This window comes from Mesocricetus auratus, unplaced genomic scaffold, assembly GCF_017639785.1.
Source record: "Mesocricetus auratus isolate SY011 unplaced genomic scaffold, BCM_Maur_2.0 Super-Scaffold_100013, whole genome shotgun sequence".
Taxonomy (NCBI): Eukaryota; Metazoa; Chordata; class Mammalia; order Rodentia; family Cricetidae; genus Mesocricetus; species Mesocricetus auratus.
In genome coordinates this window covers 6,487,754-6,515,737 of record NW_024429196.1, presented here as the reverse complement: position 1 = coordinate 6,515,737, position 27,984 = coordinate 6,487,754, and the positions used below count along the sequence as shown (strand labels likewise).

General features: G+C 45.2%; 1 protein-coding gene and 1 long non-coding RNA gene across 17 annotated transcripts in view; one reads left to right on the top strand and one right to left on the bottom strand.

The window, feature by feature from the left end:
• Positions 1-3,639: 3,639 nt before the first annotated feature.
• Ttc13 (tetratricopeptide repeat domain 13) overlaps positions 3,640-27,984 on the bottom strand; it is a 55,409-nt gene continuing 31,064 nt past the window's right edge. For 10 of the 14 annotated variants that reach the window (XM_013121980.3, XM_021230529.2, XM_013122001.3 and 7 more), the window contains 15 exons: positions 24,007-24,089; positions 23,065-23,206; positions 22,521-22,695; positions 19,486-19,642; positions 16,801-16,931; positions 16,193-16,325; positions 15,259-15,351; positions 13,537-13,620; positions 12,520-12,604; positions 9,734-9,843; positions 8,527-8,662; positions 7,201-7,280; positions 6,477-6,555; positions 6,266-6,345; positions 3,640-4,509 (listed from right to left, as the gene is read on the bottom strand). In XM_013121980.3, the coding sequence (XP_012977434.1) occupies positions 4,395-4,509; positions 6,266-6,345; positions 6,477-6,555; positions 7,201-7,280; positions 8,527-8,662; positions 9,734-9,843; positions 12,520-12,604; positions 13,537-13,620; positions 15,259-15,351; positions 16,193-16,325; positions 16,801-16,931; positions 19,486-19,642; positions 22,521-22,695; positions 23,065-23,206; positions 24,007-24,089 (1,683 nt within the window). In that variant the 3' untranslated portion in view covers positions 3,640-4,394. The remainder of the gene's footprint in view (positions 4,510-6,265; positions 6,346-6,476; positions 6,556-7,200; positions 7,281-8,526; positions 8,663-9,733; positions 9,844-12,519; positions 12,605-13,536; positions 13,621-15,258; positions 15,352-16,192; positions 16,326-16,800; positions 16,932-19,485; positions 19,643-22,520; positions 22,696-23,064; positions 23,207-24,006; positions 24,090-27,984) is intronic. The other 4 variants (XM_013121984.3, XM_040755311.1, XM_013121996.3 and 1 more) reach the window with 1 other exon arrangement.
• On the top strand, positions 10,334-12,235 carry LOC121143472. Of its 3 annotated transcripts, none has more exons than XR_005880661.1 (4): positions 10,334-10,421; positions 10,593-10,816; positions 11,242-11,339; positions 11,560-12,235. It is a non-coding gene; the product is annotated as an uncharacterized LOC121143472 (long non-coding RNA). The 3 variants fall into 3 exon arrangements; XR_005880660.1 differs by having other exon boundaries at positions 10,387-10,816; positions 11,560-11,658; positions 11,958-12,235; XR_005880659.1 differs by having other exon boundaries at positions 10,387-10,816.

Genomic DNA, 27,984 nt, shown 5'->3' with positions numbered 1-27,984 from the left:
TATCTTTCTGACGCTCTCAGGGTATCTTCTTCTCGATCTAATCAGGCCATTTTTGCCACCCTGGACCAATGCACTCTGCCACACATGATACCCATGTGTCCTTCACCACTACGAAGATCCATGGAGAGAGGCAGGGCCTCATGGGGCCCTAAGGAAGATGAGGTGCCCACTTACATAGTGTTTACTGAACTAAACCTGAATTTTGCAGGTAGATATATTCTGCAACCAGAGCATGTGTGTGTGTGTGTGTGTGTGTGTGTGTGTGTGTTGGAGGTACACAGCACAAGTCAAGGACACCTGGCATTTTCCTTTGGAGAGTCTGAGGACTGGGCAATTTCCCTAACTAATGTGGAGTAGGGCTGTTCTATAGGCTGTAGGTATCTAAGCCAGCTTGCAAGGAGGCAGCAAGCACACAGTCCTGCTGCTAATGCAAATACATTTTTAGAATCGAATGCTGGGCCCTTCCTTTCTGGACTGGCTCTTCCCTGAAAAGGAGGTGGCAGAGAAGATCTGCCATGAGGATCTGAGTCACACTTTCCCTAGAGGCCACAGGCACTATGTCTTTGTACTTTCAAACTCAAGAGTCCATGATTCACTTGCTGTTTCTGTCATCTGCTGCTTGAGTTCCAACCAGCTGTTAGCTTAACAGCTGGGCTCTCTGGCCTGACAACAAAGCAAAATTAAGTGATCAAATCTGACAGGTCCACTGAGCTCAGGCCACCTTCCGCAGTGATATTCACAGGGAAGTTCCTGGGCAGCTTGTGGGCCTCTCAGGCAGTTGCCAAGTGACATCTGGACAGCTTCTATGGACAGCTCTGAGAATAGGGAGGTACCTTCCCTAGGTCCCAGGACTAACAAGTCCAAGTAAAACCCAAAGGGGCCCGGTCAGGACTGCTCAGGGACATGCTCTAGAAGGGGTATTATTTACCCAGCAGCTTTACTGGTCCACACCACACAGCTCCCTTGGAAAGAGACATTGAGTAACTTACTGCTCCTACTGCATTGCTGGTTTTCTCTGGAGGCTGTTTTTAAAGCTGAACACAAAAACGCACATGTGTGCGTACATATGTGTGTGTGTGTGTGTGTGTGTGTGTGTGTTTTCTTTTTTGAAACAGGGTCTCATAGTGTAGCCCCGACGAACCTAGAACTATATACAATTTATGCTGTCAAAAGCTTGCAGTAATACTCCTGCTGGCTAGGATAATAGACATAAGCCACCACAACTGGCTTGGAATCCTTCCTTTTCATTCTTTCTGTCAGGGTCTCAAGTATTAGAGAGTGGTTTTAAACTCACTACAAAGCTTAGGATGACCTTGAACTCCTGATCCCCTCTCCTACTGGGATTACCGGTACACTCTCTTATTATTATTATTTTTTAAGCATGTGTAGTCTATGTGCACTTGTGAGTGCATGCAGAGAGCAGAGGAGGATGTGAGGTCTCCTGTTCTATCACTCCATGTCTTATATCCTTGAGACAGCACCTTGCGCCAAACCTGGAGCAGTCAGCTTCCTGCTAGCCTGGCAGCCAGCAAGCACCAGCAATCCTCGTCGCTGTACCCCAGAGAGCTGATTTAGAGGCAATTACAGCCACATTGTTTCTTACATGCGTTATGAGAACTTTAATTCAGATCCTTATGATTGTGTAGCAAGTGCTTTACCTGTCAAGTCATCTCTCCAGTCCCTCAATGTGAAGTTCTAAGAAACAGATTCAAATTAGAGAAATGAAAGCTATGAACAGGGCCACTGCTGTGTCAGAGTGTGGCTGGTCTCTAAAGGAACTTCTCAAGTTGATGAGAGAACCACAAAAATGTATTCCCAATGGTCTTCCTGGGACAAGAGTCCTCAGTACCCTAGGATGATACCTCCTTGCTCCTTGGCCACCAAACAGAACTGCCGTGATGTTTTGTTGAACTCTGGGGAATTCGACCCATATATTCAGGGAGCTGCTGACCACTGCAGACACAGACCTACTGCTTCTCAGGACTTGTAACATTAAATCACATCACCTGCATGGGCAGAAATTGGGCTAGTAACACAGAAGTTGAGACACAAGCATTGGGAGTTGATGGACTGAGTTATAAGAACCATATTCTTCTGATCTGGGTTGTTAGAATCTAAGCGTGTGTTTCCCCAGGATGGGCATGTTGGGATACAAAGTATCTGACAAAAGAAACTTAAGGATTTGTTTTAGCTCACAGTTTGAGGGTACAGTCATCGTGGTGGGAAGGTGTGGAGTGGCTGGTCACACTGCATCCAGTCAGGAAGTACAGAGAGTGTTCAGCAAGCTTTCTCCTTTTTACTTAGTCCAGAACCCCAGCCCAAGGGATACTGCTGCCCCAATTCAGGTTGCAGCATCCTACACTGGATAAACCTTTCTTGCAACATCCTCACAGACATACTCAGAGGCATGTTTCCATGGTGATTCTAACTTCAGTCAGTGGGGTTGGTAGGGGCATGAAGAGTGAAGCAACATGTGTGGACCTTAGAGACAGGGCTAGAGTTCCATAGCAAGTAGCATGACAGCCTTCCTACCATGCGGACACAAGCTGGACTGGGAAGTCTGAGGAGCAGCCCTCACCACACATCTCAATTTCCAGCCATAATGGTGATAGTGGTAGGAAAAGTCTCTAATGAAACGGAAGGATTTTGACTTTGAGCAAAAGGGAAGTTTAAAAGCCCCAGGGTTTTCTGTTTCCATCTGTGATTCCCACTCTACCCTCCCCACCATTGTCAGAATTCATCTCCAGGCAGCCCCCCCCCTTGCTTGTTCATCTGGGGAAGGATGAGTTAACTCAGACAGCATGAGGTACCACACATTCCTCAGAGTATACCAGGCCCATCAGGGGACACAGGTTTGGACCAGCATGTGGCTCTGTGGCACCCGTTGTCCAGGATCCTATCCCAGCATCACCACACAAGGACCCTGATTTCAGGCTCAGCTTCTTCCCACTGAGCTCAGGGCTTCTCTAGGCCGCACTTCTGGTTTTGGACCATTTGTCAGAGAGGGGTGGAGCTAAGAGTGCAAAGTAACCAAAGGAGCACACAGAGACATGGCTCAAGGCTGGGGCAAGCACTGAGAGTTGAGGCAGTAGGAACTTTGAATGCTGGGGTCCCAGGGAGTCTCTGGTAGGAATTCCCCAGCACCATCCTCCAGCCTGTCATCCGGCTGTGGAGAGGCAGAGACCTCTTAGCGTGTGGGCTTCCACCAGGGAAACAACTGTGCACCACATGTCCTGTCTTGGTGCAGCCCGTCTTGGAAGAAGACAGATCATGGGTTCTGGTGACTTATCCCTGTCACCCCCTTAGATCACCTTGGGAAAGCCACATCTCTGGGACTGCTTTGAAGCACCATTCACTCCCTGAACTGGTTTTATCGATGGTGAGGGTGGACACACATGCTGCCTCCTCCAGAGGCCCACAATGATCCACTCACTCAAGGAACAGCGAGTGACCACAGTACAGACTATAGATATTGATACTACCCTGCTCTTACCAGAAGTTCAAGGCAGAAACTAGAGTTGGGGCTGAGTAGCTGAGTATTCCCCTAGAATGTGCAAAGCACCTAAACAGATACATAAATAAAATAAAAAGGCAAAAAAGCCACAATGGCGGCAGCAAAACTATAAAAACTGACCATGATTTGAAACTGCAACAGTTTAATGGACCATCTTACTGCATCATTCACCTTGTCTGAAAAAACAAGAGACTTTCTAAATGTTCTTATATCTAAAAGCAAAACTAGGTCACACATTAAAAACAACATAATCCAGTGCCCAAACTCGGCGACTTACAGAAATCACCTCGGCTTATTCTTCCAATGAAAGAAAGAGGAACATGGTTCAGTGGTTCAGTGTCAGGACATTGGCAAATACTGTCTGTGTCGTTTGCACAAGCCATGGAACCATAGGTGCCAGGGCCCTTCCATGGCTCTGGGAGGATGGAGGGCCCACAGCAGGGACATGGCAGTCGCGAAGCACCCACCCCACAAAGGTGCATGGGAAGGAAGTCTGAGGAACATCTATACCTCTGACGAGTAAAGACAAGGCCTGCTTGTTGCTGGCTTTGTTCATCTTAATAATTATTAATTTTTGGTTTTTGAAGTAAACATTTTCTTTTGCTGTAAGGAAGGAACAGTATGTTTTAACACATCGGAACCATCAGGTGCCATTAATACACACACTTCCCTTCCTGGTCTAGTAACTTTCCCCCAAAACCCGTTTTCATGATTTCTGTTATGGTTCAGAAAGTAAAGAAAATGATTTCAAGTATTCAATTCCTATCAAAAGTTGGTATCAAAAGTAATAAAGGACCTAATTTCATAATAACTCCACATTTTAAAAAATAACTTAAGAAGCAAGAGGCCTGGCCCTTCATGTGTAAATCCTCTCGTGTAGCTAGAGTTTCTTTAGACACCGTGGGGTGGAGTCCGTGTTGAGCACCTCCATCATGGATCTCAGAGTCGGGAATGTCTCTGACACTGATGGCAGGGTCTTGTAGGAAGGGGAGATACTGGAAGAGAAACACAGGGAAACTGTGACTATTACCACTACCTTATAGGAAGGGCCAGAGCCTGGGTATATGCATTCATACAAGGAACTTACTAGACCCCTGAGTCTCTCCCGAGGGACAATACCAGAAAGGTAGAAGGCATGGCAGACACTTCTTTAGTAGTGACCTCATATCCTGAGCAGCTTGGAAGCTCAGTGAGGACTTATGGGAGAGAAATGCCCCTTAAATGTGTAGAGGACCATGCATCACACATCTGCTGTGGCTGCCATGCATGCTGGAGCTGGACTTTGAGGATGCTAGCCTCAAACCTGGTCTTGCCCCTTCCTGACTGTCACTTCTCCAAGCCCCGCCTCCTTCATCTGCAGCAGCAGATAAAATCCTTAGCTCAGAATTACCATGAGCCTTGAGAAACATTACACACCAGGTTTGTCATGAACCATGACTGTACAACATGCGACTGTGTGGTTTGTGAAAGATTTGCTAACATTACCTAAGAAAAGGAAGCAGGACCTCCCACCTGTGCTCACATCACCAAACTATGTGGAAACACAAGCTCAACACAAGACTAAAGGGGCAAGCCAAGCACTGTGGATGACAGACACCTACTTCTCAGTGTTAAACAGCTCAAATGGCCCAGTAGGTGACAAAATGGCTGCTGGCATGTAGGCATGAAAAGACATGAAATATGTCAGACAGTGTCTCACTCATTATTAAAGCAATGTGAACTCAAGTTTGTACACATTCCCCAAAGTTTCTGGAGATCGGAGCTGTAAGGCAACTTGCTGGACTCTGGCACACGTTGACAAGAGGGGAGGGGAGATCCCTGTTGAAGCTGGTCACACACAGCCCCTGCCTAGGCTGCAACAAAGTACCACCTTCTAGGAACTGGAATGCCATAAAAGTATAAGCCACCGGACCTATGCTACATATGGATTGCGGGAAATGACTGGTTTCAACCCACGCCAGACCCTGGTTCTGAGTTTGGGATAATAGAGGGAGAGAAAGGAGAACCTGACTACAAAAAAGATAGATATCAGCAACATACCATTGGATTCACATACCATTTTCCTTATTTTTTCTTATTTTTTTAATCATCACTCATTTTAGATGTGTGTGTGTGTGTGTGTGTGTGTGTGTGTGTGTGTACTCGTGTGTGTGAGACTCTCCCTTAATCACTCTCCACTGTATTTATTGAGCTAGGGTTTCTTGTTGAACCCAGAGCTCACAGATACAGGTTAGCCTAGCTACCCACCTTGTTCTTGGGTTCCCATTCCTGCATTCTGAACTCTGAATTTACGAGTTTCTCGTTGAACCCAGAGCTCACAGATACAGGTTAGCCTAGCTACCCACCTTGTTCTTGGAATCCCATTCCTGCATTCTGAACTCTGAATTTACGAGTTTCTCGTTGAACCCAGAGCTCACAGATACAGGTTAGCCTAGCTACCCACCTTGTTCTTGGGATCCCATTCCTGCATTCTGAACTCTGAATTTACGAGTGAGCTACCACAAGTACACAGCATTTTATTTGGGTGCTGGGGATCTGAACTTGGATCTTCAAGACATGCTTTATCCACTGAGCTGTCTTTCCAGCCCCATCATCACTCATTTTCACCTGCAGTGCACTTTAAAGTGGTATACTGAAGGACAAGAAGCACTGACCTATGAAAACGAGCACACTGACAGGGCTTCTGCCCAGTGTGGAGTAAGGTGCCCTCCCTTTCCCAGCAAGACCTGCACAAACCACAACCACAGTTACCTTTTCAAGTTCATCCAGCTTTTTGCTATTTTGCTGAAGGCCTCTGAGCCAGGGGCTGTCATGGCTTCAAAGTCAACTAACTGGAAAAGAAGAGAATCAGGATGGGATGGAATGAAGGAAGACACCATGTGAGGCCAAACTCACGTGTTTCATAACCAGAAGCCCAGGATGTGGTGGAGCCAAGCATGTGCCTCCTGCCAGCCCGACATACCTTCCCTTTGGGGATCTTCCCAGCCACTTCTTTACCACTGGCCATCAGTGCTCCCACAATGACTGAGTAGGCAATGACACTGTTAAGACAGGACAAATTCAGTCAGCCCTGGTCTACGGTTACCACACTAACCTCCCTGTGGGCTTCAATCATGAAACAAAACCTTACGTAAAAATTCTTTGGACTAAAACCTTAAAGGTTTAGTTAACAGAAGAACTCTGTTGTGTTTATTTTCTACTCTTCTGCTTAAAAAGCATATGGCCCTTAAGGGTCATTGTCAACAGGAGCATCTATTATCTGAGAAAAAAGCGTATTTTCATTAGTTTGCCTCCTGCTTCTTTCGCTACTTTTGTGAGACAATCACACATAAGCCTCTCCCTCTTGAACTTACATTAAATTCTCTTGATGGTTGGTCAAGGATGTGACTTTTGTGTGTTTCTTTTTTCCTTTTTTCCTCCTTAAGACAGGGCCTCATTATATAGACCAAGGTGGCCTCAAACTCACAGAAATCCACCTGCCTCTCTCCAGGACTAACATTAAAGGCATATACCATTATAATCAACAAGGTTGATTTTGATGGGGGGGGAGGCCAGGTTTTAGAGGAAACAATAGAAGCTTCCTGTGATTTGTGGTATGCTTTAGAGTCTGTCTCTGTAACAGGAAGCAAAAGCCATAGCAACAGTTTTCAACTTGAAACCATCGTAGTATAGGGTATATTACTTACCTAGATCCTCGAGACAATGGCATTAAATTATAAAAGTAATAAACTAAGGATAGGATTAAGTTGCAGACAGCATCGGCCTCCTACGAAAAAGGAAAGAGGCTCATGAACTTAAACCCCATACCACAAACGACTACTGTCCCAGTAAGGGACATTCACACTATCTGGGGAAGAGAGGCTCCCTCCTCTCCTGAAGGCCCACTCGCTCATGTGCTCTGTTCTCGAGTCTACACTGGTCACTACAGCAGCACTCCCCCTTAGGCTACCACCTTTCAAGGGTCAGCCTCCTTTACAGTGACTTGCAATTTCAAAATGAACGTTGAAGTTAAAATCTTACAAAGGATGAGGCAATACTTTGCATGTTTCTGGAATGTGCATCTCTCACAAGCTGCTGACACTTACAGGCTGAAGCACTTAGTCCTACACAGGCCAAGGTGCCCTACACATGGAATTACTGACTCAATGTAAAGGAAGCACAGTGGCTTCTGGGAGCTAACAACCTCCGCTGCAAGGAACCGCTTCTTGACTCAGTGGGTACAGGGAGAGAAGTCACAAACTAAAGAATGCCCAGTTTCCGAGTTCTTCCACTGCTAAGAGCCAGCTAGTTCACATGAGAACTTGCTGGAAATGTGCACTATGTGACTGGTCACATCACAGCTGCAGTCAGGCAGCACACAAAGCACATGATGGCACTAAGGTCACTTTCTTTCTCACCACCTCCTATTCAGTCCAGAACCCCAGTCCACGGGATGGTGAGTTTTCCTTCCTCAGTTACCCTCTCTAGAAACACTCTGCAGATACAGCCAGAGGTGCCTTGTAGGCCATCCTAAATCCCTTCAATTCGGCAGTCAAGACCACAGTCTCACAATAAGCAGCAACCACAATGAAGGAAGAGTGTGGAAGAAGAGTAACATGCAGACTTTCACTGTGGCCGGCTAGGTAAATCTCTCCTGACCCTAAGCTTGCACTAATGCAGCACAGAGCTAACAATATGAATTGTAAGTGTGTCATTCCCCATTACTGCACTTCTTAAACCCTAGACATTTTTTGCCCCATAATAATATAGAAAAAGAGATCAAGATAATTGCATTTAATTTTAAGCATAAGATATACGGCTTCAGTAAAACAGGGGCGGGGTGTATGTGGAACATTTACCAAGAAATTGGAGGTCTGGGGTGTGGCTTATCAGTGGAGCACTTGCCTAGCATGTATGGAGCTCTGGGTTTCTCCTCAGACACACACATACAAACTCTCTCTCTCTCCCTCTCTCTCTCTCTCTCTCCCCCCCTTCCCCTCCCGGAATAGAAAATGAGACAAAACAAAACCTACCCCGAATTCTGAGGAGAGGATCAGTACTTTTCCTTTTGCTGTCAGGTCTTTATAAAGGGCATCTATTTCAGCATGATACAGCTGTGTCCTCTCTTCTGTGGTTTGAGTTTCCACAGAAAACAGGATATTGCCAACCCTAAAAACATAAGCAGCACTGTCAAAAGTATGGATTAAATAATCAAAGCAGAAAATTAGAGGTGTGTGTATGCTCATAGTGTCTGCCCAGAGTGCTGAGCAACTGAAATAGGTATCTCCAAGCTTTGCCATCACTTTCCTAGCCACCCTGTCAATAATCAGGACCAGGAGTTGTGGGAGGCTCATGCACATAGGTAGTATCATGTATCATGTTTAAGCTTTTGCATGTAGCACCAATGCAGCTCTGTGAGGGTAAATTCATGTAGCATGTATTTATCATGAGATTATTAGTAAAACCTTCTAGTTCTTCTTTGATCCTTTAGCCAGAGGGAGGGGAAGACAAGACCTGGCTTGGAGACATATCACAATTGGTAACAGTTGAAAAGGAAAGAGGATTTTCAGTTTGGAAGACTTGGGGAAAGCTGAAAGTTTCATGGGAGAAGTGGTCTAAATGTCTGCCTATCCTATTTAAATTCAGTGGGACGCATGCATATACACACACAACTTGAAGCAGGAAGGGGCCTTATTAGGCAAAAGGGCTTCAGTAGAATGGTTGTGGGATGAGACAGGTAGTATGAACTGAGAAGGACTAAAAGTCATTATATAAATGCATGAAACTGTCAAAGAAAAAAAACTTTTTAAAATGCTTCTAAATCAGCAGCTGCGAAAAAAAGCCATGAGGATGTGAGAATAAGGGCAGAGGAGGGGGTCACAAATGACAATTACAACCTCAGTTTTCAAAGCTCCATTTCTATTTTCTTCATTTTGGTTATCTGTTACTCCAAAATTTTCACTAAGATGGCATCACCCTTGCAATACACAAAACATCTGCAATCCTTGCATGGCAGCCCTGGACCTGCACAGATCCTTGTCTTCCTGCAGCTAGACAAGCTCTCCACAGCCTTTGAGCACCCAGGCAGAGCTGCTGCTGGAACACAATGGGCTGTGCACTTAGCCAGGAAAGATGCAGCCCCAGACATATACTGTGAATACACACAGGGCCCTGACACAGTTCATTTCAGAACATGCCATTAGTCACCACCAGCCCCATATCACACTTGAGCACACATACTTGTCTCCTGTGATAGTGATGGTGAAGCCGTCATATTCCTTCCCTTGATCTTTGAGGCTGGGAACTTTGGTGTTCACAGTGAACCCGTCCTTTGTTTTGGTATTAAACTGCTTTCAAGGGAAGACAAAAATCTATATTAGTTGCAGTTCTAACAATGTAGCATGATACTGTCATCTGCAAATAAGTTGGGTTGCATTCACAGCAACCAGGACTGTATGTGGTCCACAGGCTGCAATTTAGATGTTATCTAGTTCTGATCAAGAATGAACTTTGACTCAGCCCTGGGTTTTTCTAATGCATTCAAACTGAGAGACCAGGTGCTCTCTCTTGGCAGGCAGTGACTAAGTATGCCGCTTCTCTCTTTAGGTGCAGTGCAAACCCCAGGAGCCTCAGTCTCACTTCCCTCAAGCCTACAGAGTAGCAGAAACCCCAGCAGGGAGCTGCAGGGTACCCCTACCAGCCAAGGTCTGGCTCATTGTGGCAGCTGCTTTGGGGTTGTTTTTCTTCCCAACTCAGCAGGCAGCAATCCTGCCTGCCAACAGAGCAGCAATGCCAGCATCCTGTATCCTGAAAAAGTACTTTGAGTTCTTGCAAGTGCTCCTCCAGAGCTGCAGGCCAAGAGGTGCTCAGCATTCCTCCTCTAGCTCAGGAGTTTTATCTGCATAGACTCCAACCTTGCAGACCACAGGTTATTAGGAGTTTCTTAGAGCTGGCTAGGGTGTCTCCTAGGAACGCAGCTTCAGATGCCAGCCCTGAGTTAGAACTTTAACATTCCAAAATGGCAGGAAACAGGTTCTACCTTTACTTTAGAAAAAAGCCTTCTTATTTTGGGTACTTGATGCTGTCCATGTTTTTCTAGGGTGGATGGACCTGGAGGAGGGCAATGACAAAGGCCTTCTCTGAGCTCTGGAAGGAGGACTTCTCCAACAGCAGGCCACAGGAGTGCTGGCTGGAGGCCCAGAGTAGTGCAGCTGGACAGACAGAGCTGAAGCAGGAGGCACCTTTCTTTCAGGGAATGGCTCTCAGAAGACAAATGCAGTTACTTACTATATACCAGCTGGAGCTTGCCACAAACAAGACCAGGTAAGAATGTATACTTGCAAGAAGGGAAACAAGCCTGGTCAAGCCACTGGCCCAGGAAGTGGCAGGGGGGAGAAATGAGGCCAGACCCTGGTTAAGGAGCTCTGGGGCATGAGTTCTTTTCTCTAAGTCTTCCAGCGGCACACCATGCTTTTCAGAGGAAGCGGCAGCTACATATTTCCTATATATTTTAAACACACACAGATCAACACATCCATAATCTGGCTGAAGCCCGTCTGAAGCTGAAAATGCTCCCATCAAAAGGACAGGCTCCTCCAGACAACACAGCATGGGCAATGCTGCCACCCTCTGGCTAGGTGTTATGGGACTTGTCTCAATACACTTTGCTTTCCTTTCCACTTATTTGTATAAGCAGATTTTGTCTTCCACCTGATATCTTACTAAATTTTATTGCCTAATCTCCACAGTTAAATAACTGAGAAGCTGACCCATTGCAGTTCCAGGCTCTTCTCTATGGTATGTCCTGCTACCCTCAGTCATGGGAGTAACTGCCATGATATTGAAGGTTAGTACAACACAGATGGACCTCTAAAGTCACCTGAGACCCTTCTTTCAACCAATCTGTCATTACCCATGTCAAACTGAGACTTGTCACAGCTAAAGATTTCCTATTTTCTTATTCATTCTCTCTCTCTCTCTCTCTCTCTCTCTCTCTCTCTCTCTCTCTCATTCAGTTGGACTGACATCTTTCGTTGGTTCTGACTGTCATGTCCATTCTTTCACAGTGCATTTCAAATCAAAACAGACATCAGAAGTCATGTTGTTGCTGTTTGTACAGTGTCAGAGATCAAGGATGGGCCTGGTGTGCTCTACCATAATTCACAGTGAGTCACCTTTGGGACCAAATGAAGCTAGAGGTGTGCAAGCAGAACTTGCCCACCTTCAAGGACACAGCTCAGTCTCAGCCCTGCAATCCTGACAAGTCTGCTCAGGGCTCTCTGAGCAGCCCCTGCTGTGCTGTGCTGCAGGCTCTCACTGCAGACACGTGGTCCTGCAACAGGGATCCCTCCACCCCTGCCTTAGCACCTCCTCCTCCTCTATAGCTGTGGTCACCTGTCCTATGGTACAATGAACAGTCTCCAGGGAAGCTGTGAGGAAGGACTCCTCAACTTCTCTCTTTCAGGAATCAGTGTAACTACCGCTGTCTTGGGTTCTCACATGTGGAAGGGCAACCAAGAAACACTAAACTGTGGCCACAAGTCCAGTTTGAATGCAACTATTTTCAAGTCCGTTCTGTTTCCTGAGTCACCTGCATCCTCAAAAATCAGTTCTGGTTGAGTCTGGTTCAGCATTGCAATTGACTTTGGTTACTTCTTACAATGCGTTTATATAAGGATTTCAGATGGCATCCTTTATAAATTTTAAAACAGCACAACATTAAAACATAGGTTTTTTTCCTAAGTTGCTGGTTTCCTCTCATACAATTTTCCCCGAGACATTTTCTTTTGGTTTGTTCATTCTATGTGTAAGTGTGTTTTGTCTGTAAGAACGTCTGTGCACTCTGAACACCTGGTGCCGGCAGAGGTTAGAAGAGGGAGTCAGATCCCCTGGAACTGGACTTAGAGATGGTTCTGAGTTGCCATATGGGTGTTGGGAATTGAACCCAGGTTCTCAGGAAAAAAGCCAGTGCTCTTAACCACTGAGCCATTGCTCCAGCCCCATCTGTGATCTGCTGATAAACTTACCTTCATAATTGGAAGAAGGTCTTCCACTTTATGTACTTTTTCCAGAGCTTCTCTGACTTCCAACAAGCCCTTTGGATTATTTGCTCTTGAAGAGAGAGGGGGAAGTAGAAGGGAGAAGGCACTGGAGATTAATGCTAAAATATGGCAAGTGGATCTCATTTAAATTTTAAACAACTGTTCCAAATGGCAAACAGCTCAATGCTGTAGGCCTGTACAGCCTGGGGCGCCTCACTGACAGGTTCATCCACCCAGATCAACAATATATATGAGAAAATTGTGTCCGGGGTAACTGTCCAGACCTTCCTCCTGCTCGGTATCCCCCTAAGCAACATAGCATTGGCCGAGTGTTGGTGTTATAAGGAGTCTAGACGATCTAAATAAAGCATGTGAGAGCATGTGTGTGGATTTTGTGTAATGTCATACCATTTAATGGAAGGGACCTGAGCACCCAGAGATCTTGAAATCCAGTGCCAGACACTGAGGATAAACAGTATCCAAACTGGGCAACAACAAGGTAAGTCAATCCTAGCTAACAGGTGCGGCTGCAGATGAGAATGGAGGTGATCAGAGGAAAGCAGTGTGGCCGGCAGCGTGGCCGGCAGCCTTCACATCACCCCATGGACAGGTGCAAATTTCTTAGCAAAACCTTGATTGCCCTGTTCTTCCAAGTCTGCAGTGGGAAGTATGTGTGGCTCATATCAAAGTACACTGTTGGGGTTCCACATTGTTCTCATACTCAGCTGGTGATTCCACCACTTAAAACTGAACTCCACAATGGATGAAAGCGTGGTAGGCAATTGGGAATATCACAGTGCTGAGTGTCAGACTAAAAGTATTGCCAAGGCCTGAAACACTGTGAAGTCATTACACAGAAGCAGGCAAGTGACTAAAAGGCTGTAAACTTCTGATCTAGATTGTTTTGTCTGCCGTGGCTCAGTTTTCAAATTTCACAAATATATTACACATGAAATGTATGGAATCAATCTTTTGCATTTAAGGGGAAGATCGAAGGCTTACCCATGATAAACAAGAATTCTATCTTTAATAAAATGAAGAATTTTCTCAAAATATTCCAGATATCTCATATTAATCACCTGACCCCTGTAAGGTAGAAAATGATAAAGTTAACCGTCATTTTATAAAGGAATGTGAGTATCAGCAAACCCTGAAAACAAGGAGCTGAGACTAGTGTGACAGAGTGTGAGAAAGCTGCTTGCTCTGTTGCCATGGGAGAAGCACATCCCGTCTCAGCAGGAAGCCTGGCTCTTGAAGTCTGTACTGGAGGAGAGGGTCCAGGACTTCGCTCCTCCACAGGGGAAGGAACCCTTAAATGGAATTCACACCTGACGGCAATTACCTTAGGTGGACATGCCACTCTCTGGCTCTGTGTGGCATGTCTGCATTTCTGATGCTGCCTCTTCTTGCTGCTTAACAGTCTTTCTTCCCTCTACCCACTGTAAACATTATATTCCTCAAATGCTCACTCCCTGTTTATCTTCCTTTAAACTCTCTGGAAGGTGTTCATTTCTAACAACAGTTAGGCCTGAGCCCTGCTGCCCCCTCACAAATCTGTTTATTCATCTGTTGCCACCATGACCCTTCACATGTACACCTGCCCTTGCTGAGTCTCTGCTGACCATCCCCAAAGGGCTCGCCACCCACAAATGGCTCTCCGTTTTGGCTTCTATCTTTCCACCTCAATCCCTGACACTACCTGGAATGTGCAGTGGTTGGCAGCTACAATAGATGGATCACAGCTTCCCAGCAGGGCTGAGTTCAACAGTGGGTTGGTGCACAACCCCATTCTCTCTCTTGGGATAGTTCAGGCATGGCTACTGGTTACACCACGTGGCCCTTTTCTGCATTCCATCAAATCCTGACAAGGGTCCCTGTGACTCAAACACCACTCAGCAAGAACACAAGGTGACACACGGTGGCCTCAGTTACCACTCACAACTAAATCAAGCTAAAAGCACCACAAATCATTTCACAAGAAATAAAAAGAAGCCAATTGCAAAGGGAAAAGAAAATGACTTCTAGAAATTAAAAAGATAAGTATAAAAAGACATTTACACTAAAACCTAAGTTTAAATGTCAAATGTTAGGTAGAGTAATGTTTTCTTGGTTCAGGTTTCTGGAGCTGGAAGTATTGATATGACACCGTACCACATCGTCCATTTTATCTAAAGTCAGGGTTACTAAATGGCAGGCAAACACCATGGTCATCCATCCCTGAAGTGGGGTTCTTGAGTATGTGCTCATGCCTGTTTTCAGGGTAGCCAAGCCCATAGAGGAAGGAAAGGTGAACATTCACCCAGGTACCTTTCTGCAGGGCTCAATACAATACAGAGGCTCTCAAGTCTGCACAACTCTCACCAGGGAGCAACCTCAGTGACTGGCCTTTAATGCTCAGGGTGGACCTGGGGTCCCCAGCCACAGTAGACCCATGAGGATACTGTGGCAAACACTGATTCTCCATCTAATCACTTCCTATGCTGTTTCATGACTTCTGAACACTGACATGCTAGTTCATAATTCTTGAATCCACCTTTCAGCAGTGTTCTACATGTGGAGGTACATGGCATGCATTGCCTGTATGCAGCTGGAACAACAGAAAGGGACTCATGGAACTTGTGGATGCAGAGCTACCATGGGTGTGTCCCCTATCGAGGCCACCATGGTACATCTTATACTGCTGCACCCCTATGCCAACAGGAACAAGACACAAAAGGTTCCCACCTGATTAAGTTGATATGGTTGTTGAAACCTCTGCTGAGACTTCGTGCTGGCATCTGATCCAGCCACAGTACAGGCTGGTCTGGATCAGCGATCCTGTGAAACAGAGCTCATGAGGGCTGAGACCTTACCCACTGCTTCCAGGATAAACCAAGGATGGGTCTGGGCAAAAGTGAGGAAGAAACCCTTGCTGGCTCCAACTTCTGAAAAGAGCACACAGACCAGCACATTCCGAACACAGTCTGGCCACGCCAGGTGAGAAGCCAGCAAAGGCTGATGAGCTGTAATGGTTGGTCTAAACTGTCAACTTGATGGGCGTTAGAATCATCCTAGGAAACACACCCACAATGGTGATTCCAGAGAGGGTTAACTGATGGGGGGGAGACCCGCCCTAGGTGTAATTGGTACAATTCCGTGGACTAGGGGCCCACACTCAGTAAGGAGGAAGTGAGCTAAGCATTAGCAGTCATCTCTGCTTCCTGACCGGATGCAAGGTGAGCACCTGCCTCATACTCTTGCTGCCACACCTTTCTTCATGATGGACGCCCTGAGCCTAAAGAAACCTTTCTCTCTTATATTGCTTTCTTGTCACAACAATGAGAAAAGGAACTCATTGATATATTGGGCAGGTACATGAGTTACTAGAAGTCCAGAGGTGGCCTGCACCTTAGGGAAGGAAAGCTACTCCAAAGACCTCATCTGAAACACTGCTCACACAGGGGCTTGGAAACTTGGCAAGCCTCACTCCTATTTCATGAACATAAGTTGAGTGTGTTCTAGAGAATAAAGGTAACAGAGTTCTGGAAAACTTTAGGAGAAAAGAACTCAGTACCTTACCTTACAGGGCCCAATTGTGTAAGCAAAGTGTGGATTCAAACCTCTTAGTGAGAAGGTGCATGGAGCACTCCTGACTACTTTTCACTCGCCCGCCGGTTACCTTCTCCACTTCACGGCAATGTCGAACATGTCCCTCCACTGCATCAGTCTTGTCTTTCCATTCATGCGAACCTTTGAATTGGTCCAGGTACGATGCACAGCCTGCATGACTTCCAGTGCTGCCAAGCCCATGGCTAAGGGAGGGAAATACCAAGACAGACCTCACCAGAACCCTTTCCAAGAGGTCAATTCGTATCTTTTCTCTCAAGCCTTGGTGACCACATAAAGAACCAGAAGGACTAGTGAGACAAGCTTCTGCTGTCACATTCAAATTAAGGTGGGCTGTTGACCCAACACTGCTTCCTATAGAAACAAGGAGAGCCTCAAGTTTCTCCTTCCTCCTGTAGGAAGGAGACAGCTGCCCTGGATCAGGTGCCCGACTTTTAGTAAGGGCCTGAGAGCCATGCTTCAGATCTACATGGTAGCAAGAATGCAGAGCCCAGCTGGAGGAAGCAGCTTCCACCAGAGCTCAGTGTAAGCTATTCTACAATTTTCTCTCCTGACCACACGGCAGCTGGGTAAGTACAATAAGAAACAATTTCTAAAGAAAGACAACATGACCTAAAGACCCTGTTCCTGGACTAGAACTATTCCATTTCTAGAGAGTACCTCTGTGTATCCTCTTGTTGGGCAGGAAACCAGGTGTTTCATACTGCATCAGTGAGCCCAGGCGGTCAGCTACACATATCATCTCCTGAACTTCAGGCCTATAGCCCTCAAAATTCTGATGTAGCACATCCCTGCAAGAAACACCATGAACAAGATAAGGACTTCTGCGGGAGACACTTGCACCGTTCCCATTGGAACTCAACCAAAGACACACAGAGGACCAGGACCAGGCAATCCTCCAGAGTTTCACATCCCATCACACACAATCTTCAAGAAGCAATCTACGCAAGTCATGTGCACCATTAGCTACTACCACTAGTACACTAGTAAGTAGCATAGGTGGGGATCTACGGTCCTCTTATTAGCATTTATTCTGTAAACTTTTCCAGATACATCATGAACACCCTTTCAACAAGTGGTCAAACCTTTTCCAACTATAACTTTTAACTGATTCTTAGTCCATTGCCATTTATTGCAGTTATCAAAGATCTGAACTGATTTCAGTCCATATTCCTATTTGTCCTCCTGTGCTAATAGTTTTACGTCAACTTGACACAAGCTAAAGTCATCTGAGAGGAGGAAGCCTCAATTAAGAAAACACCTCCTTAAGACTGAGCTGTAGGCAAACCTGTAGGATATTTTATTTGGTGATTGATGGGGGAGGACCCAGACAACATTGGGTGAGGCCCCCCTGGACTGTTAGTCCTAAGTTCTATAAGAAGCAGGCTAAGCAAGTCAGGGGAACAAGTTGGTAAGTAGCACCCCTCCATGGCCTCCAGCTTCCTGCCCTATTTGAGTTCCTGCTCTGACTTCTTTTGATGATGAACAGTGATATGGAAGTGTAAATCAAACCCTTTTCCCTTCATATTGTTTTTGGTCATGGTGTTTCATTACAGCAATAATAGCCTAAACTAAGACACAGCCCAAACACCCCCACACTTAAAATAATAAAATTAAATTTTTGAAAATGCACTGGGCAGTGGTGGTACACACCTTTACTCAGCACCCAGGAGGCAGAAGAAGGCAGATCTCTGTGAGTTTGAGGCCAGCCTGGTACAGAGTGAGTTCCAGGATAGCCAGGGCTACACAAAGAAACCCTGTGTCAAAAAAACAGAACAAAATTTAAAAATGCAACTGTGGACTTATGTGACTCATTAGTTTTGGAAAACTCTTGACCACAATTCTCTCAAACACTGCTGCTTGTTTATCCATTCCCTTAGGTTCCAGGTTTGCTTACTCCCCCAGGCCCTTGGTGTCGCCTCCTCTCGTGTCCTCTGAATCCTACACTGCTGGTCACTGCCACCTTCCTTCCATCTGTGTTGTTCTTTGCAGCCGCCGTGTCTTGCTGCTTAGTCTATTATTAAAGTCTTTACTTCAGTGGCAGTATCTTCTATCCCTAAAACTTGCCATTCATTTTAAAATCAATCTGGCCACATCATCAGATGGTCTCCCATTTCTTGTTCATGTTGGCAACTTAGTCATAATTTCTTTTAGCATTTTATTCAGTTACTTCCTGTCTGTATTCAGCAACTTCAGTATATGAAATCCTCAAGGTCCAAGCTTGCCAGTTGCTCCTTCACTGACTCATATACGTAATGTGGGGAGTCTTGAGGTTTGGATTTCATTCTCATGGTCTTAATTTATGAGATTATAGGGGCTCAAATGGGTGTAGCTTTCCTACTAGGAGGAGTTTGCAACTATATCTGCAGAATTCCTAGAATGACTCCAACATGGGGTCACATTAACTCCTAAAAGGTTTCCTTTACTCCACTGCAGGGCTGGTGGACACACTATCTGGATTCTTCTCTCCCATGAAACCTCACCTCCCTCCCTCCTTTTTTTTTTTTTTTTTTTTTTTTTTTGGTTTTTCGAGAATGGATTTCTCTGTGGCTTTGGAAGCTGTCCTGGAACTAGCTCTTGTAGACGAGGCTGGTCTCTAACTCACAAAGATCTACCTATCTCTGCTTCCCAAGTGCTGGAATTAAAGGTGTATGCCACCAATGCCTGGCTCCTCCCTCCTTCTTTTAAAGGGAACAGAAATGTCAAACTGTAGTGATTTTTCAATTTTAAAGCACTGTTGGGCAATTGAAAATTATTCTCTTTTCTGGTCTGTTTTATGGCTTGACTGTCCTTAAGCACATCTGCATTTGCACATTACAGCAGCAGCTGCTCAGCACTGTGATTTTAACCAATGTTCCTTGGCTGGCCCAGAAGTCCTGAGCTTCCTGACTCTACCTCCCTAGTGCTGGGATTATAATTGTGCACTACCACACCTGGCTAAACTTTCAAATTGCAACAGTTTGTTTTGCAAGCAACAAGCAAAAACTAATGCTTATTAAAGATTGCCTGTAAGCCTCATAGATCTGAAGTATAAAGGTTGCATAAAATAAGTGCAAAAGGTCAAGCTGGCAGGAGAAGTAACATCTGTAGGACAGTTTCAAGGTACTTTGCAAACTAAGAGAAATAGCAGATGGCATATAAACTGCAAAAAGAAAGTATTAGGAACATGGGCAAGATGTCATTTATTGATCAGGAAATATCAGCACTCAGGACACTGAAACAGTGGGATCATGAGTTTGAAGTCAGACTGAAATGAACACACATTGCTACCTAACCCCTCCAAACAAATGGAAAAAAGGTGAGCTTCCAGTTGGGTTTTGGAAAGCCACACTACATAGCACTTACTTGATGTGAGGTTGCAGGCCTGGCTGCTCTTCATAGCCATCTATGAGAAAAGGCAGGTTCTTAGCCCAGTGGTCCTTGAAGCTGCCTGGTAGATCCGTGTCAATGTTATACTCCGTCAGGGGGGTGTCGAGGTGTGCATGAAGATATCGAGAATACTCTGTAAGAAAGGAGCTGCCAAATTCAGATACTGCTGAGGAAGCTCTTGTTAGCGCAAGCTACCACATGGATGCTTTGAACCACCTTGTCATTATAATGTAGGAATTCTGAAAGATGGCTACAGGACAAAAGAAGCCTGCTCCTGACTTGAAGCATGGGACCCAGTACACACCAGTCTGCTGGGGTCTCCTCTGACTACACTTTAACCACCTTTCCATGAAGAGACCCAAGAGAAGTACCAGACTGCGCCTGGGCCTCTGTTGGCTCTGGCAGACCAAATGGGTGTGCAATCTCACCACGACCTGACCTGCAGGAAGAAACATGACAGGTGTGCTAACCTATCCCTGTCAGGTGTCATTCTCAGTGCCAGCTCTGCTGAGCAAGGAGGAGTGTGAAGGGCAAGCTGTTCAAGAGGTCGCCCCTAGGCTGTTGATACTTGATTTAATTTTTAAAGACTTCAGTATGTTTGTGACAACATGCACATATCAATTTATTTTTTCCAACTATAAAGTCGATGAAGTTCAAATTCTGATCAGGTATAACTAATAAAAGATTAGCATTCAAACTGAGATGTGCTATGATTGCAAAATACATCCCAGAGGTCAAAGATCTAAAGCAAAATTAAGGGAATGTAAGATTTTTTTTTTAAGATTTTGGTTATTTTTAAAAGTGTGTGTGTGTCTGAATGTGGATATATTCATATGATTGCAGGTGCCCTTGGAGAACAGAGATGGAACTCCCTGGAGCTGGTTATAAGTGGCTGAGCTGCCACATGTGGTTGCTGGGATCCAAAGTTGGGCCTTCTGGAGAAGCAGTATGTGCTCTTAACCATTGAGCACTAAACTATAACATTTCTATGGACATTAGTCATAGAGGCTTATGCATGTAATCTCAACACTCAGAAGGCTGAGACAAGAGGATCACCATGAGTTCTAAGTCAGTTTGGGCTATATAATTAGTTCTAGGTCAGCATGGGCTACAAGATGAGATGCTATCTCAAAAAGACCAAAAAAAATTTTTTTTAAGTCTAATATAACCGGGTGGTGGTGGCGGCAGCGGTGGCGGTGGCGCAGGCCTTTAATCCCAGCATTTGGGAGGTAGAGGCAGGCAGATCTCTGTGAGTTTGAGACCAGTCTGGTCTACAAGAGCTAGTTCCAGGACAGCCTCCAAAAGCCACGGAGAAACCCTGTCTCAAAAAATAAACAAACAAAAAAGGCTAATGAATGGTTTTCTATTAATTATATGCTGAATTAAAATTTTAGATATACTGAATAAAATAAAATACATCATTAAAGTTAACTTCACCTGCTTGTTTTTAGATTTCTTTAAATATTTTTTTTTCATTTTTACCTATTTGGGGGATGGCATGTGTGTGTCATGTATGTGTGTGGAGGTCTAAGGACAATCTGAGAGACTCAGTTCTTTCTTGCCACCATACGGGTCCTGAAGATTGAACTCAGGTACACAGGCTTGGTGGCAACTGTCTTTACCCACTGAGCCTTCTTGCAGATCCTATGCTTTTACATTGCAATATGGCTATTACTAACTTAAAATTATATACATGGATTGCACCTTTTTTCTGTTTTACAATAATGCTATCAAGGGCTAATGAGAGCAAAGGTAAAATATGTGAGTATACAGACAACAAAAACATCTTCCTAAATAAATGGAGAAAACAATACACGTGTGTGTATACTGGTTAAGTGTATGCTGGAGGATATATGTATGTGTTGGCTGGTTTTTGTCAACTTGACATAAATCTAGATATATCTGGGAAGAGGAAATCTTAACTGAGGAAATGTCTCCATAACATTAGTCTGTAGGCAAGGTTGTATGGCATTTTCTTGATTAATGATTGATGTGGAAACGTCCCACCCACTGTGAGTGGTACCAACCCTGGGCAGGTAATCTTGAGGTGTATCAGAAAGCAGGCTGGGCAACCTGTGAAGAGAAAGCCAGGAAGCAGTACCCCTCCTATGTGTACACTGGAGTGTGTGTGTGTGTGGGTGTGTGTGTGTGTGTGTGTAAGCAAGCATGTGAAGATATGTATGTCTGTGTACATTAGAAGGTTTGTGCACACTGGAAGATGTATGTGTGTGTATGAATAAAAAGATGTGTGTGTATAGGAAGATGTTTATTTAAGTATATAGGAAGGTGTGTGTGCTTTATGTGTGTATAGGAAGATATGTGTGTACACAGAAAAGTGTGTTTGTGCGTGTGTATGTGTGTCTACATAAGGTGTGTTAATGTGTGTGCATAGGAATATGTGTGTATATACAGAAAGATGTATGCATACACAGAAAGATATGTGTATACATAAAAGATATGTGTGTGCATAGGAAGATGTATGTATACAGATAGGAAGATGTGTGTGTATGTACATATGAAGAAGTATGTTTTACATAGGAAGATGTGGGAGGTTGCTTTGGAAGGTACATGTATATGTATATGTATACTGGAAGATGTATATGGAGAAAAAACAAGTCTGTGACTAATTCAAGAATTGCTCCTTTTCTCACCAAACTGGAATGAAGGATCAGAGATGCCAGGTAACTCTCAAAAATGAAAACCCCATACAGGGTTCTTTCCTGTCCTTCAGTGAAATGAGAGGGTACCAAACACAGTATTCACAAAGAACCTCACATCCAACTATAAATGTGTTTTTACATAGGTCAAGCTTCTGTGGAGTTTTAGAAGACCTGTAGGTAAGGTAGAAGGAACATCAGGCCTGTCTTAGAAGACATCGAGGCCCCTAGTCCTGAAACCTTCAGTTTTAACAAGAGATGCAAGGGACAGGATGCCCACCTTCAACTCCACCATGTCACAGAGGCAGACACCCTGGGCATGGGAATGAAAAATTCCCATTATTTTCTGCTTACCTCGGAGGTACTTCACCCTCAAGTACTCTGGGCTAGCCTTCTGACCAGGGAGAGGATCATTCAGCATAACTTTTGTTTGTGCTTTAATTCCTTCATAAAACTGTCCCATTGCCACATGGCTGAGCCCCTTCATGTACTGGCACACTTCATTGTATGGTTCTAGTTGCAGGCAACGCTACAGTTTAGGACAAAAGGCTGCATTAGTGTCACAAGGGTTAGGACATCTTATCCTTCAATCCAGAAGCTCTCCTTCCAGGTTGAGTCAATGACATATAAGTTTCTAAATTAGACTAGAGGCCAAAGCAAAGGCCCCTTCCCTCCCTTCCCTGCCCCCTCTCAAGATAGGGTCTCACTATCGAGGCCACTATGCTGGCCTAGAACTTGCTATATAGACAAGGCTGTTTTAGAACTCACCAAGAGCTACCTGCCTCTGCCTGCCAAGTGCTGGGACTAAAGGAGTATACCATGTCCAGATTCCTCCACAGAATTCTCTGAAGAATCAGCAAGAACCTGAGCTTTGGCTCTACCTGCTGGTGAGGCTCACCTTGAAGTTCTTCAGGGCTTCCTGCAGGCTGCCATGGTGGTAGAGCATCATCCCACGGAGCTGCAGAGTCTGCACATGGTTCTGATTGAGCAGCAGGGCCTTCTGGAAGCTCTCAGTGGCTGCTTCAAAATTGCCCAGTTCTCTAAGGATTGAACAACCGTGATGAGCACCAGGTAGGTCAGTGACACCAGCACTGGAGTTCAGTTCTTTGAGGTCTCGAGGGAGGTGTGTGTCTCCTGCTACCTGAACACCTCACACACAGGCGCACAGTCTTCACCACACTTAGGAATCTAACATTATAGGAATTTAACATACAGCGTTATAGGATGCTCACATTTTTGGATTTCTTTAGGAAAAATTAACTTACTGATTTCCAAATGTATCTTCTGTATGAGGATGGAATTTCTTTAACAGCCTTTCCCCTGTAGCCATAATGGCTCCTTTACAGGCAAGACACTGGAAGCCCAGAGAGCCTGCAGTGACACACCTGCAGAGTTCAAGTCTCAGGGGCTCCTAACTCATGTGTTCCCACATCAACCTTGTCACCTGCCTTTCTGATTGAAGTGAGGTTGTTCTTTAAAGTTGAATACTCTAACAGTGAAGCAATGCACAGAACCAAGACGTGAAGACCTGGTTAGCTTTCTGTACTGGACTGACTTTCTCAGCACCCTCTAGTGCCAGGCACAACACTAATCTACAGGGACTTACACCCGCACACCACTATGAACATCATGACCCTGAAGGACTGACCCTCAGACAGCTGTGCAAGCTGACATGGCTCCTATATGGTGACACACACCAGGGGTCGTGACACAGGGCTCACTCACATCCCAGAGGTGCCAGCAGGTGTAGCAATGCCTTCAAAACCTAAAGTGGACATCTTTTCTGATAATGCATTGTGTTTTTCCTGTCTTAGTCTCCTTTCAACCCATTGTCACTTACCTATAGGCCTGTCCTAGACTTTTATATGCATCGATAAAGTCAACTTTCTGTTTCAGAGCTTCTTTGAAGGCCTCGATGGCTTCCTGTGGAAGGTGTGCAGAAAATGAGCCCATTTGCATTAATTCCACTTGCATCTCTAAAGGTTTACATATATGCCACACCCATCTCTGGCAGAATTATCTTAAATAGGAACAAAGAATGAGGCAAGCAATGCAATGAATTGTTGAGAGGCTATAATTCTAACAGTTAAAAAATACATTTCTATAAAAACAGCATCGAGCTTCCCACTGTGACAGAGCTGTTGTCTAACTCAGTAGTGCTGGAGTGCTAATGATTTCACCTACATAAGAACATCATCACTTCAATCCATAACAGCCCAATGGACCAAGGAAGCTCAGCAGTGAGATTATTCAAAATGACAGCTTGTTGCACTTAAACTTAATCAACAAAATAGATTGCTATAAATTACACATAGAAAAATCAAAAAAAGGCTCCTGGGCTAGCAGTTGGGATTCCTAAGTTGTACAGGGAACCAGTGAAAGAAAACAGAACAAGGCCAGGGCACTGAGCACAGTTGTTAAGTCGCCGGCACGCAGCTGGGGACTGGGATGCTGCAGCCACCAAGAGGAATCTGGAGCACACTTGCTCATACGCAAATCCTAATGTGAGTACTGCTACTAGAGGATAGTACTGGTCAAGGCTAGACTACCTAAACATTTGTACCCACTACAGCTGCAGTTTCAAATGATATTACTGCTACTGTAATAAAAAAATACAGTCACTTCACACTTTTCCAAAGACAGGACAAAACAGCACTAAAGTAACTGCCATACCTGAAGAAAAAGACTTGATTTTATACAACACATCTGTCCAATTAGATAAAACGACTTTACACGTCACATGTGTTCAATTAGATGTTGGTAGGAGAGAGCTACTGGTGTCACATGCCTCGTACATGGTAGGCACTCAGTAAGTATTTGATGATTTGCAGGCATGAGATAGTTTTACAAACAGCACAACTGCAAGACTTCAAAAAGCCATCTGTCTGTGTATCCAGATTCTTTGTAGATGGGGTGGGGGCAGCATGGTCAGAGGGCTGGTTTCAGACTCTTGAAGCAATGGCAGGGAAGATGAACTGCTGGTGAAGGGTTCCTACAACTCTGAATGTGGCTACTAAAGTGGCCTAGTCTTAATCTTTTAGGGCTTTCATGATACTTTTATTCAACAAACACATATTGAGCACCTACTATGTACCAGAGTCAGTGTGAGGAATTGAGGGGTGGGTACAAGATGAGCAAGTCATTATCTCTGTCCTCTAAGAACACAGTCTAGTTAGAATAGAAAGCCAATTATGTAATGGGAGTTATTAGCATAAACATTAAGAGCTAAAACAGAGATAGGAGCAAGGCCTGGGAACACAGAGAAGTGACAGCCAAGTGCTCTAGGAACTCAACAGTAGTGTGAGGAGGGGCCCAGCGCTACACTGTGCACAGCTCAGGAGTGGGAGGAAGTCACAACAGTGCACAGAGGTATGGGTAGAGAGACAAGGCCAGAACCTGGCTGCTCCCTGCACTGGCACCCCAGGTCTCGGGGAAAGGACAGTGACCGTGGCAGAGCAGCAGTGTGGGGCAGAACGGGAAAGCAGGTCCCAGGCTGGGTCAGCGGGCATCTGGGCAAGAGATAATGAAAGCTCAAGGGGAGTGTCCCTGAGGAGAGAAAGAAGGGGTGGATACAGGGCCATTTCTGAAGGCAAACAGAGACAGAACCTGGCGGCAGTGAGGAGAGAAAGATGAGGCAAGGAGTTTCTAGGTTGGGGGTCTGGGAGAGGGCAAGTGCAGTGGCCACCACAAAGAGAACAGGAGGACAGTAGGGGGAGGAGGCTGGGGTGTGTTAAGCCTGCAGTGTCTGTGGACATCCAGGGGAGATGCCCAGTGGGCATCTGCTGCCCACTCCACTTACAGCATGCGTGGACGCCACAGTTCTTCAAAGTCTGATTCTCTTCAGCTTTTTAGAGTCTTTGGTTTCAGGGTTCCTGTCTAAGCACTGCTCAGCTCTCTACCTCAGCTGCCAAAGAGGGACACAGCAGAATCAAGATTTTACACCACTGGGAACAAGAGACTAGCTCACACGAGGCAACCTCTAAGAACACACTGCTTCAGAGTCATTAGTTCGGCAGATGCCACCGTTTCACTCCATCATCACTGGCCTCACTGGTCACTGGGTGGCCACCATTTGGCTGCTCCCATCAGACAGCTCAAGGTGAAGAGCTTAAAATGTCCTTAATGATATGGACTAAAAGGATGTCAAGTTCTTGCTGTTGTATCCCAAGGGCCTGATCCACCACACTGAACAGCTGTGTATGCACCTGGCCAGGTATGGGGGGCTCACATGAAATCAACCAATAGGAAGCTGAGGAAGGAGGTTACAAGTTGAAGACTGGCTTGAGCTACATAGTCAAGCCCTTTCTGTAACAAATTGCAGAAATTAAACATTCTTAAATGTTTAATGTCCTTCTATAAAATGTACTTACAAAATAAGGTCACCTACTTGACTACTTTCTAAATTGCCATTGGCCTGAACAGACCCACTTTAAGGTTGTCAGCTCAAGCCCACCATTGAGTCTAATGCTTTGTCCCTACGTATAGCAGGGGTCATTCTTTAGCTCCATAATTCACATAGATGGCTGTCCATACTTCACAAGGGTGCTGGTGGGACAATAGAGACTAAGTGCAACCCTCTGACCTCCTTGGACAGCATAGATAAACCACCACAAAGAGCCCCCCTTCTCCTCCCATTGCCCCATACATGGGACTCAGAGCACAGGGGGAGGAGGGTGAACCCAGTGACTTGGGAAGAGCCATTCACTGAGGGACTTAGAATGCTCAGACCATGAAAGCATTGACCAGGTTCTTGGAGATCTGGATAAACCAAACCAAGTTTCACTCTTCAAGCCTTTCAGGAGACTGTCCTGTGTCTATGCCCAGCTTTATCTAACAAATAGAGTGCATCTGCTGGTATGTGCTTTCCTTTAAAAAAATATTTGTAATATGCAGTGGATTTTTTCCCCATGTATCTCTTTTCTCTTTCCCGAGGCTGCCCAGGAATGAACATGGTGGTCTGAACCTTTTCACGTACAGAGTCTGTAAGAAAAGATGAAGAATGGAGGGGACTCACAGAGTGGGTGGACAGTGTCCACTAAGGCCTATATCCTTGTTGGCAGCTCCGCACCTCAGGAGCTCTTTCTTTTGGACACTGTAGGCACTTATGGCACATGAGATGTGAGGAACATACAAAGAACTAGCAAAAATTTTTTGTCTTGGTTTTCAGTAGGATGGAAGTTTTTTTTAAAAGCATTTATGAAACACAGATTAAACTTTTCCTAATAAACTGTAGTTATACTTTTCTCATATGGGATGCTACCGAACTCTGGTGCACGCTTTGAGAGAAGACATAAGGCTGTGCCTGCTTTATGGATGTGCAAGAAGGTGAAAGAGCTCAGCTACATGTCCAGCAGATGGTTAGCAGGGCTTAAAGCACGAGCACAGCCTGACCTCCAAGTCTATGTGCTCTGCCCTTGACATCATCTGTTGCTGTCACCTCTGAGCACAGGCTATGCAACAAGTATCATCCTCAACACTGAGAACGTACTTATGGCCTCTGCCCAGACAAATCCGCCATCCTCAAACACATCTGCAGTCCTCCCTGGGAATGAGAGGGATGGCTCTGGGATCCCTGCAGATACTAAAATGCACAGCGTCTTTGGTCCAGTGTTTCCATGAGTTCTACATCCATCTTCTGAGCTCTTTCAGGGTTCTCTGGATGGCCTGTAACAGCTAATATAATGCAGCTGTTACAGGTACTGTCACTACATCTGTCATGCTGTTTTGGCAAGAGCAACAAGAACAAAACTTGTATTCTTTTCCCTGAGTATTTCAGGGTCGTGGATGGCAGATCTAAGGACAGCAGCTAGTGGACACA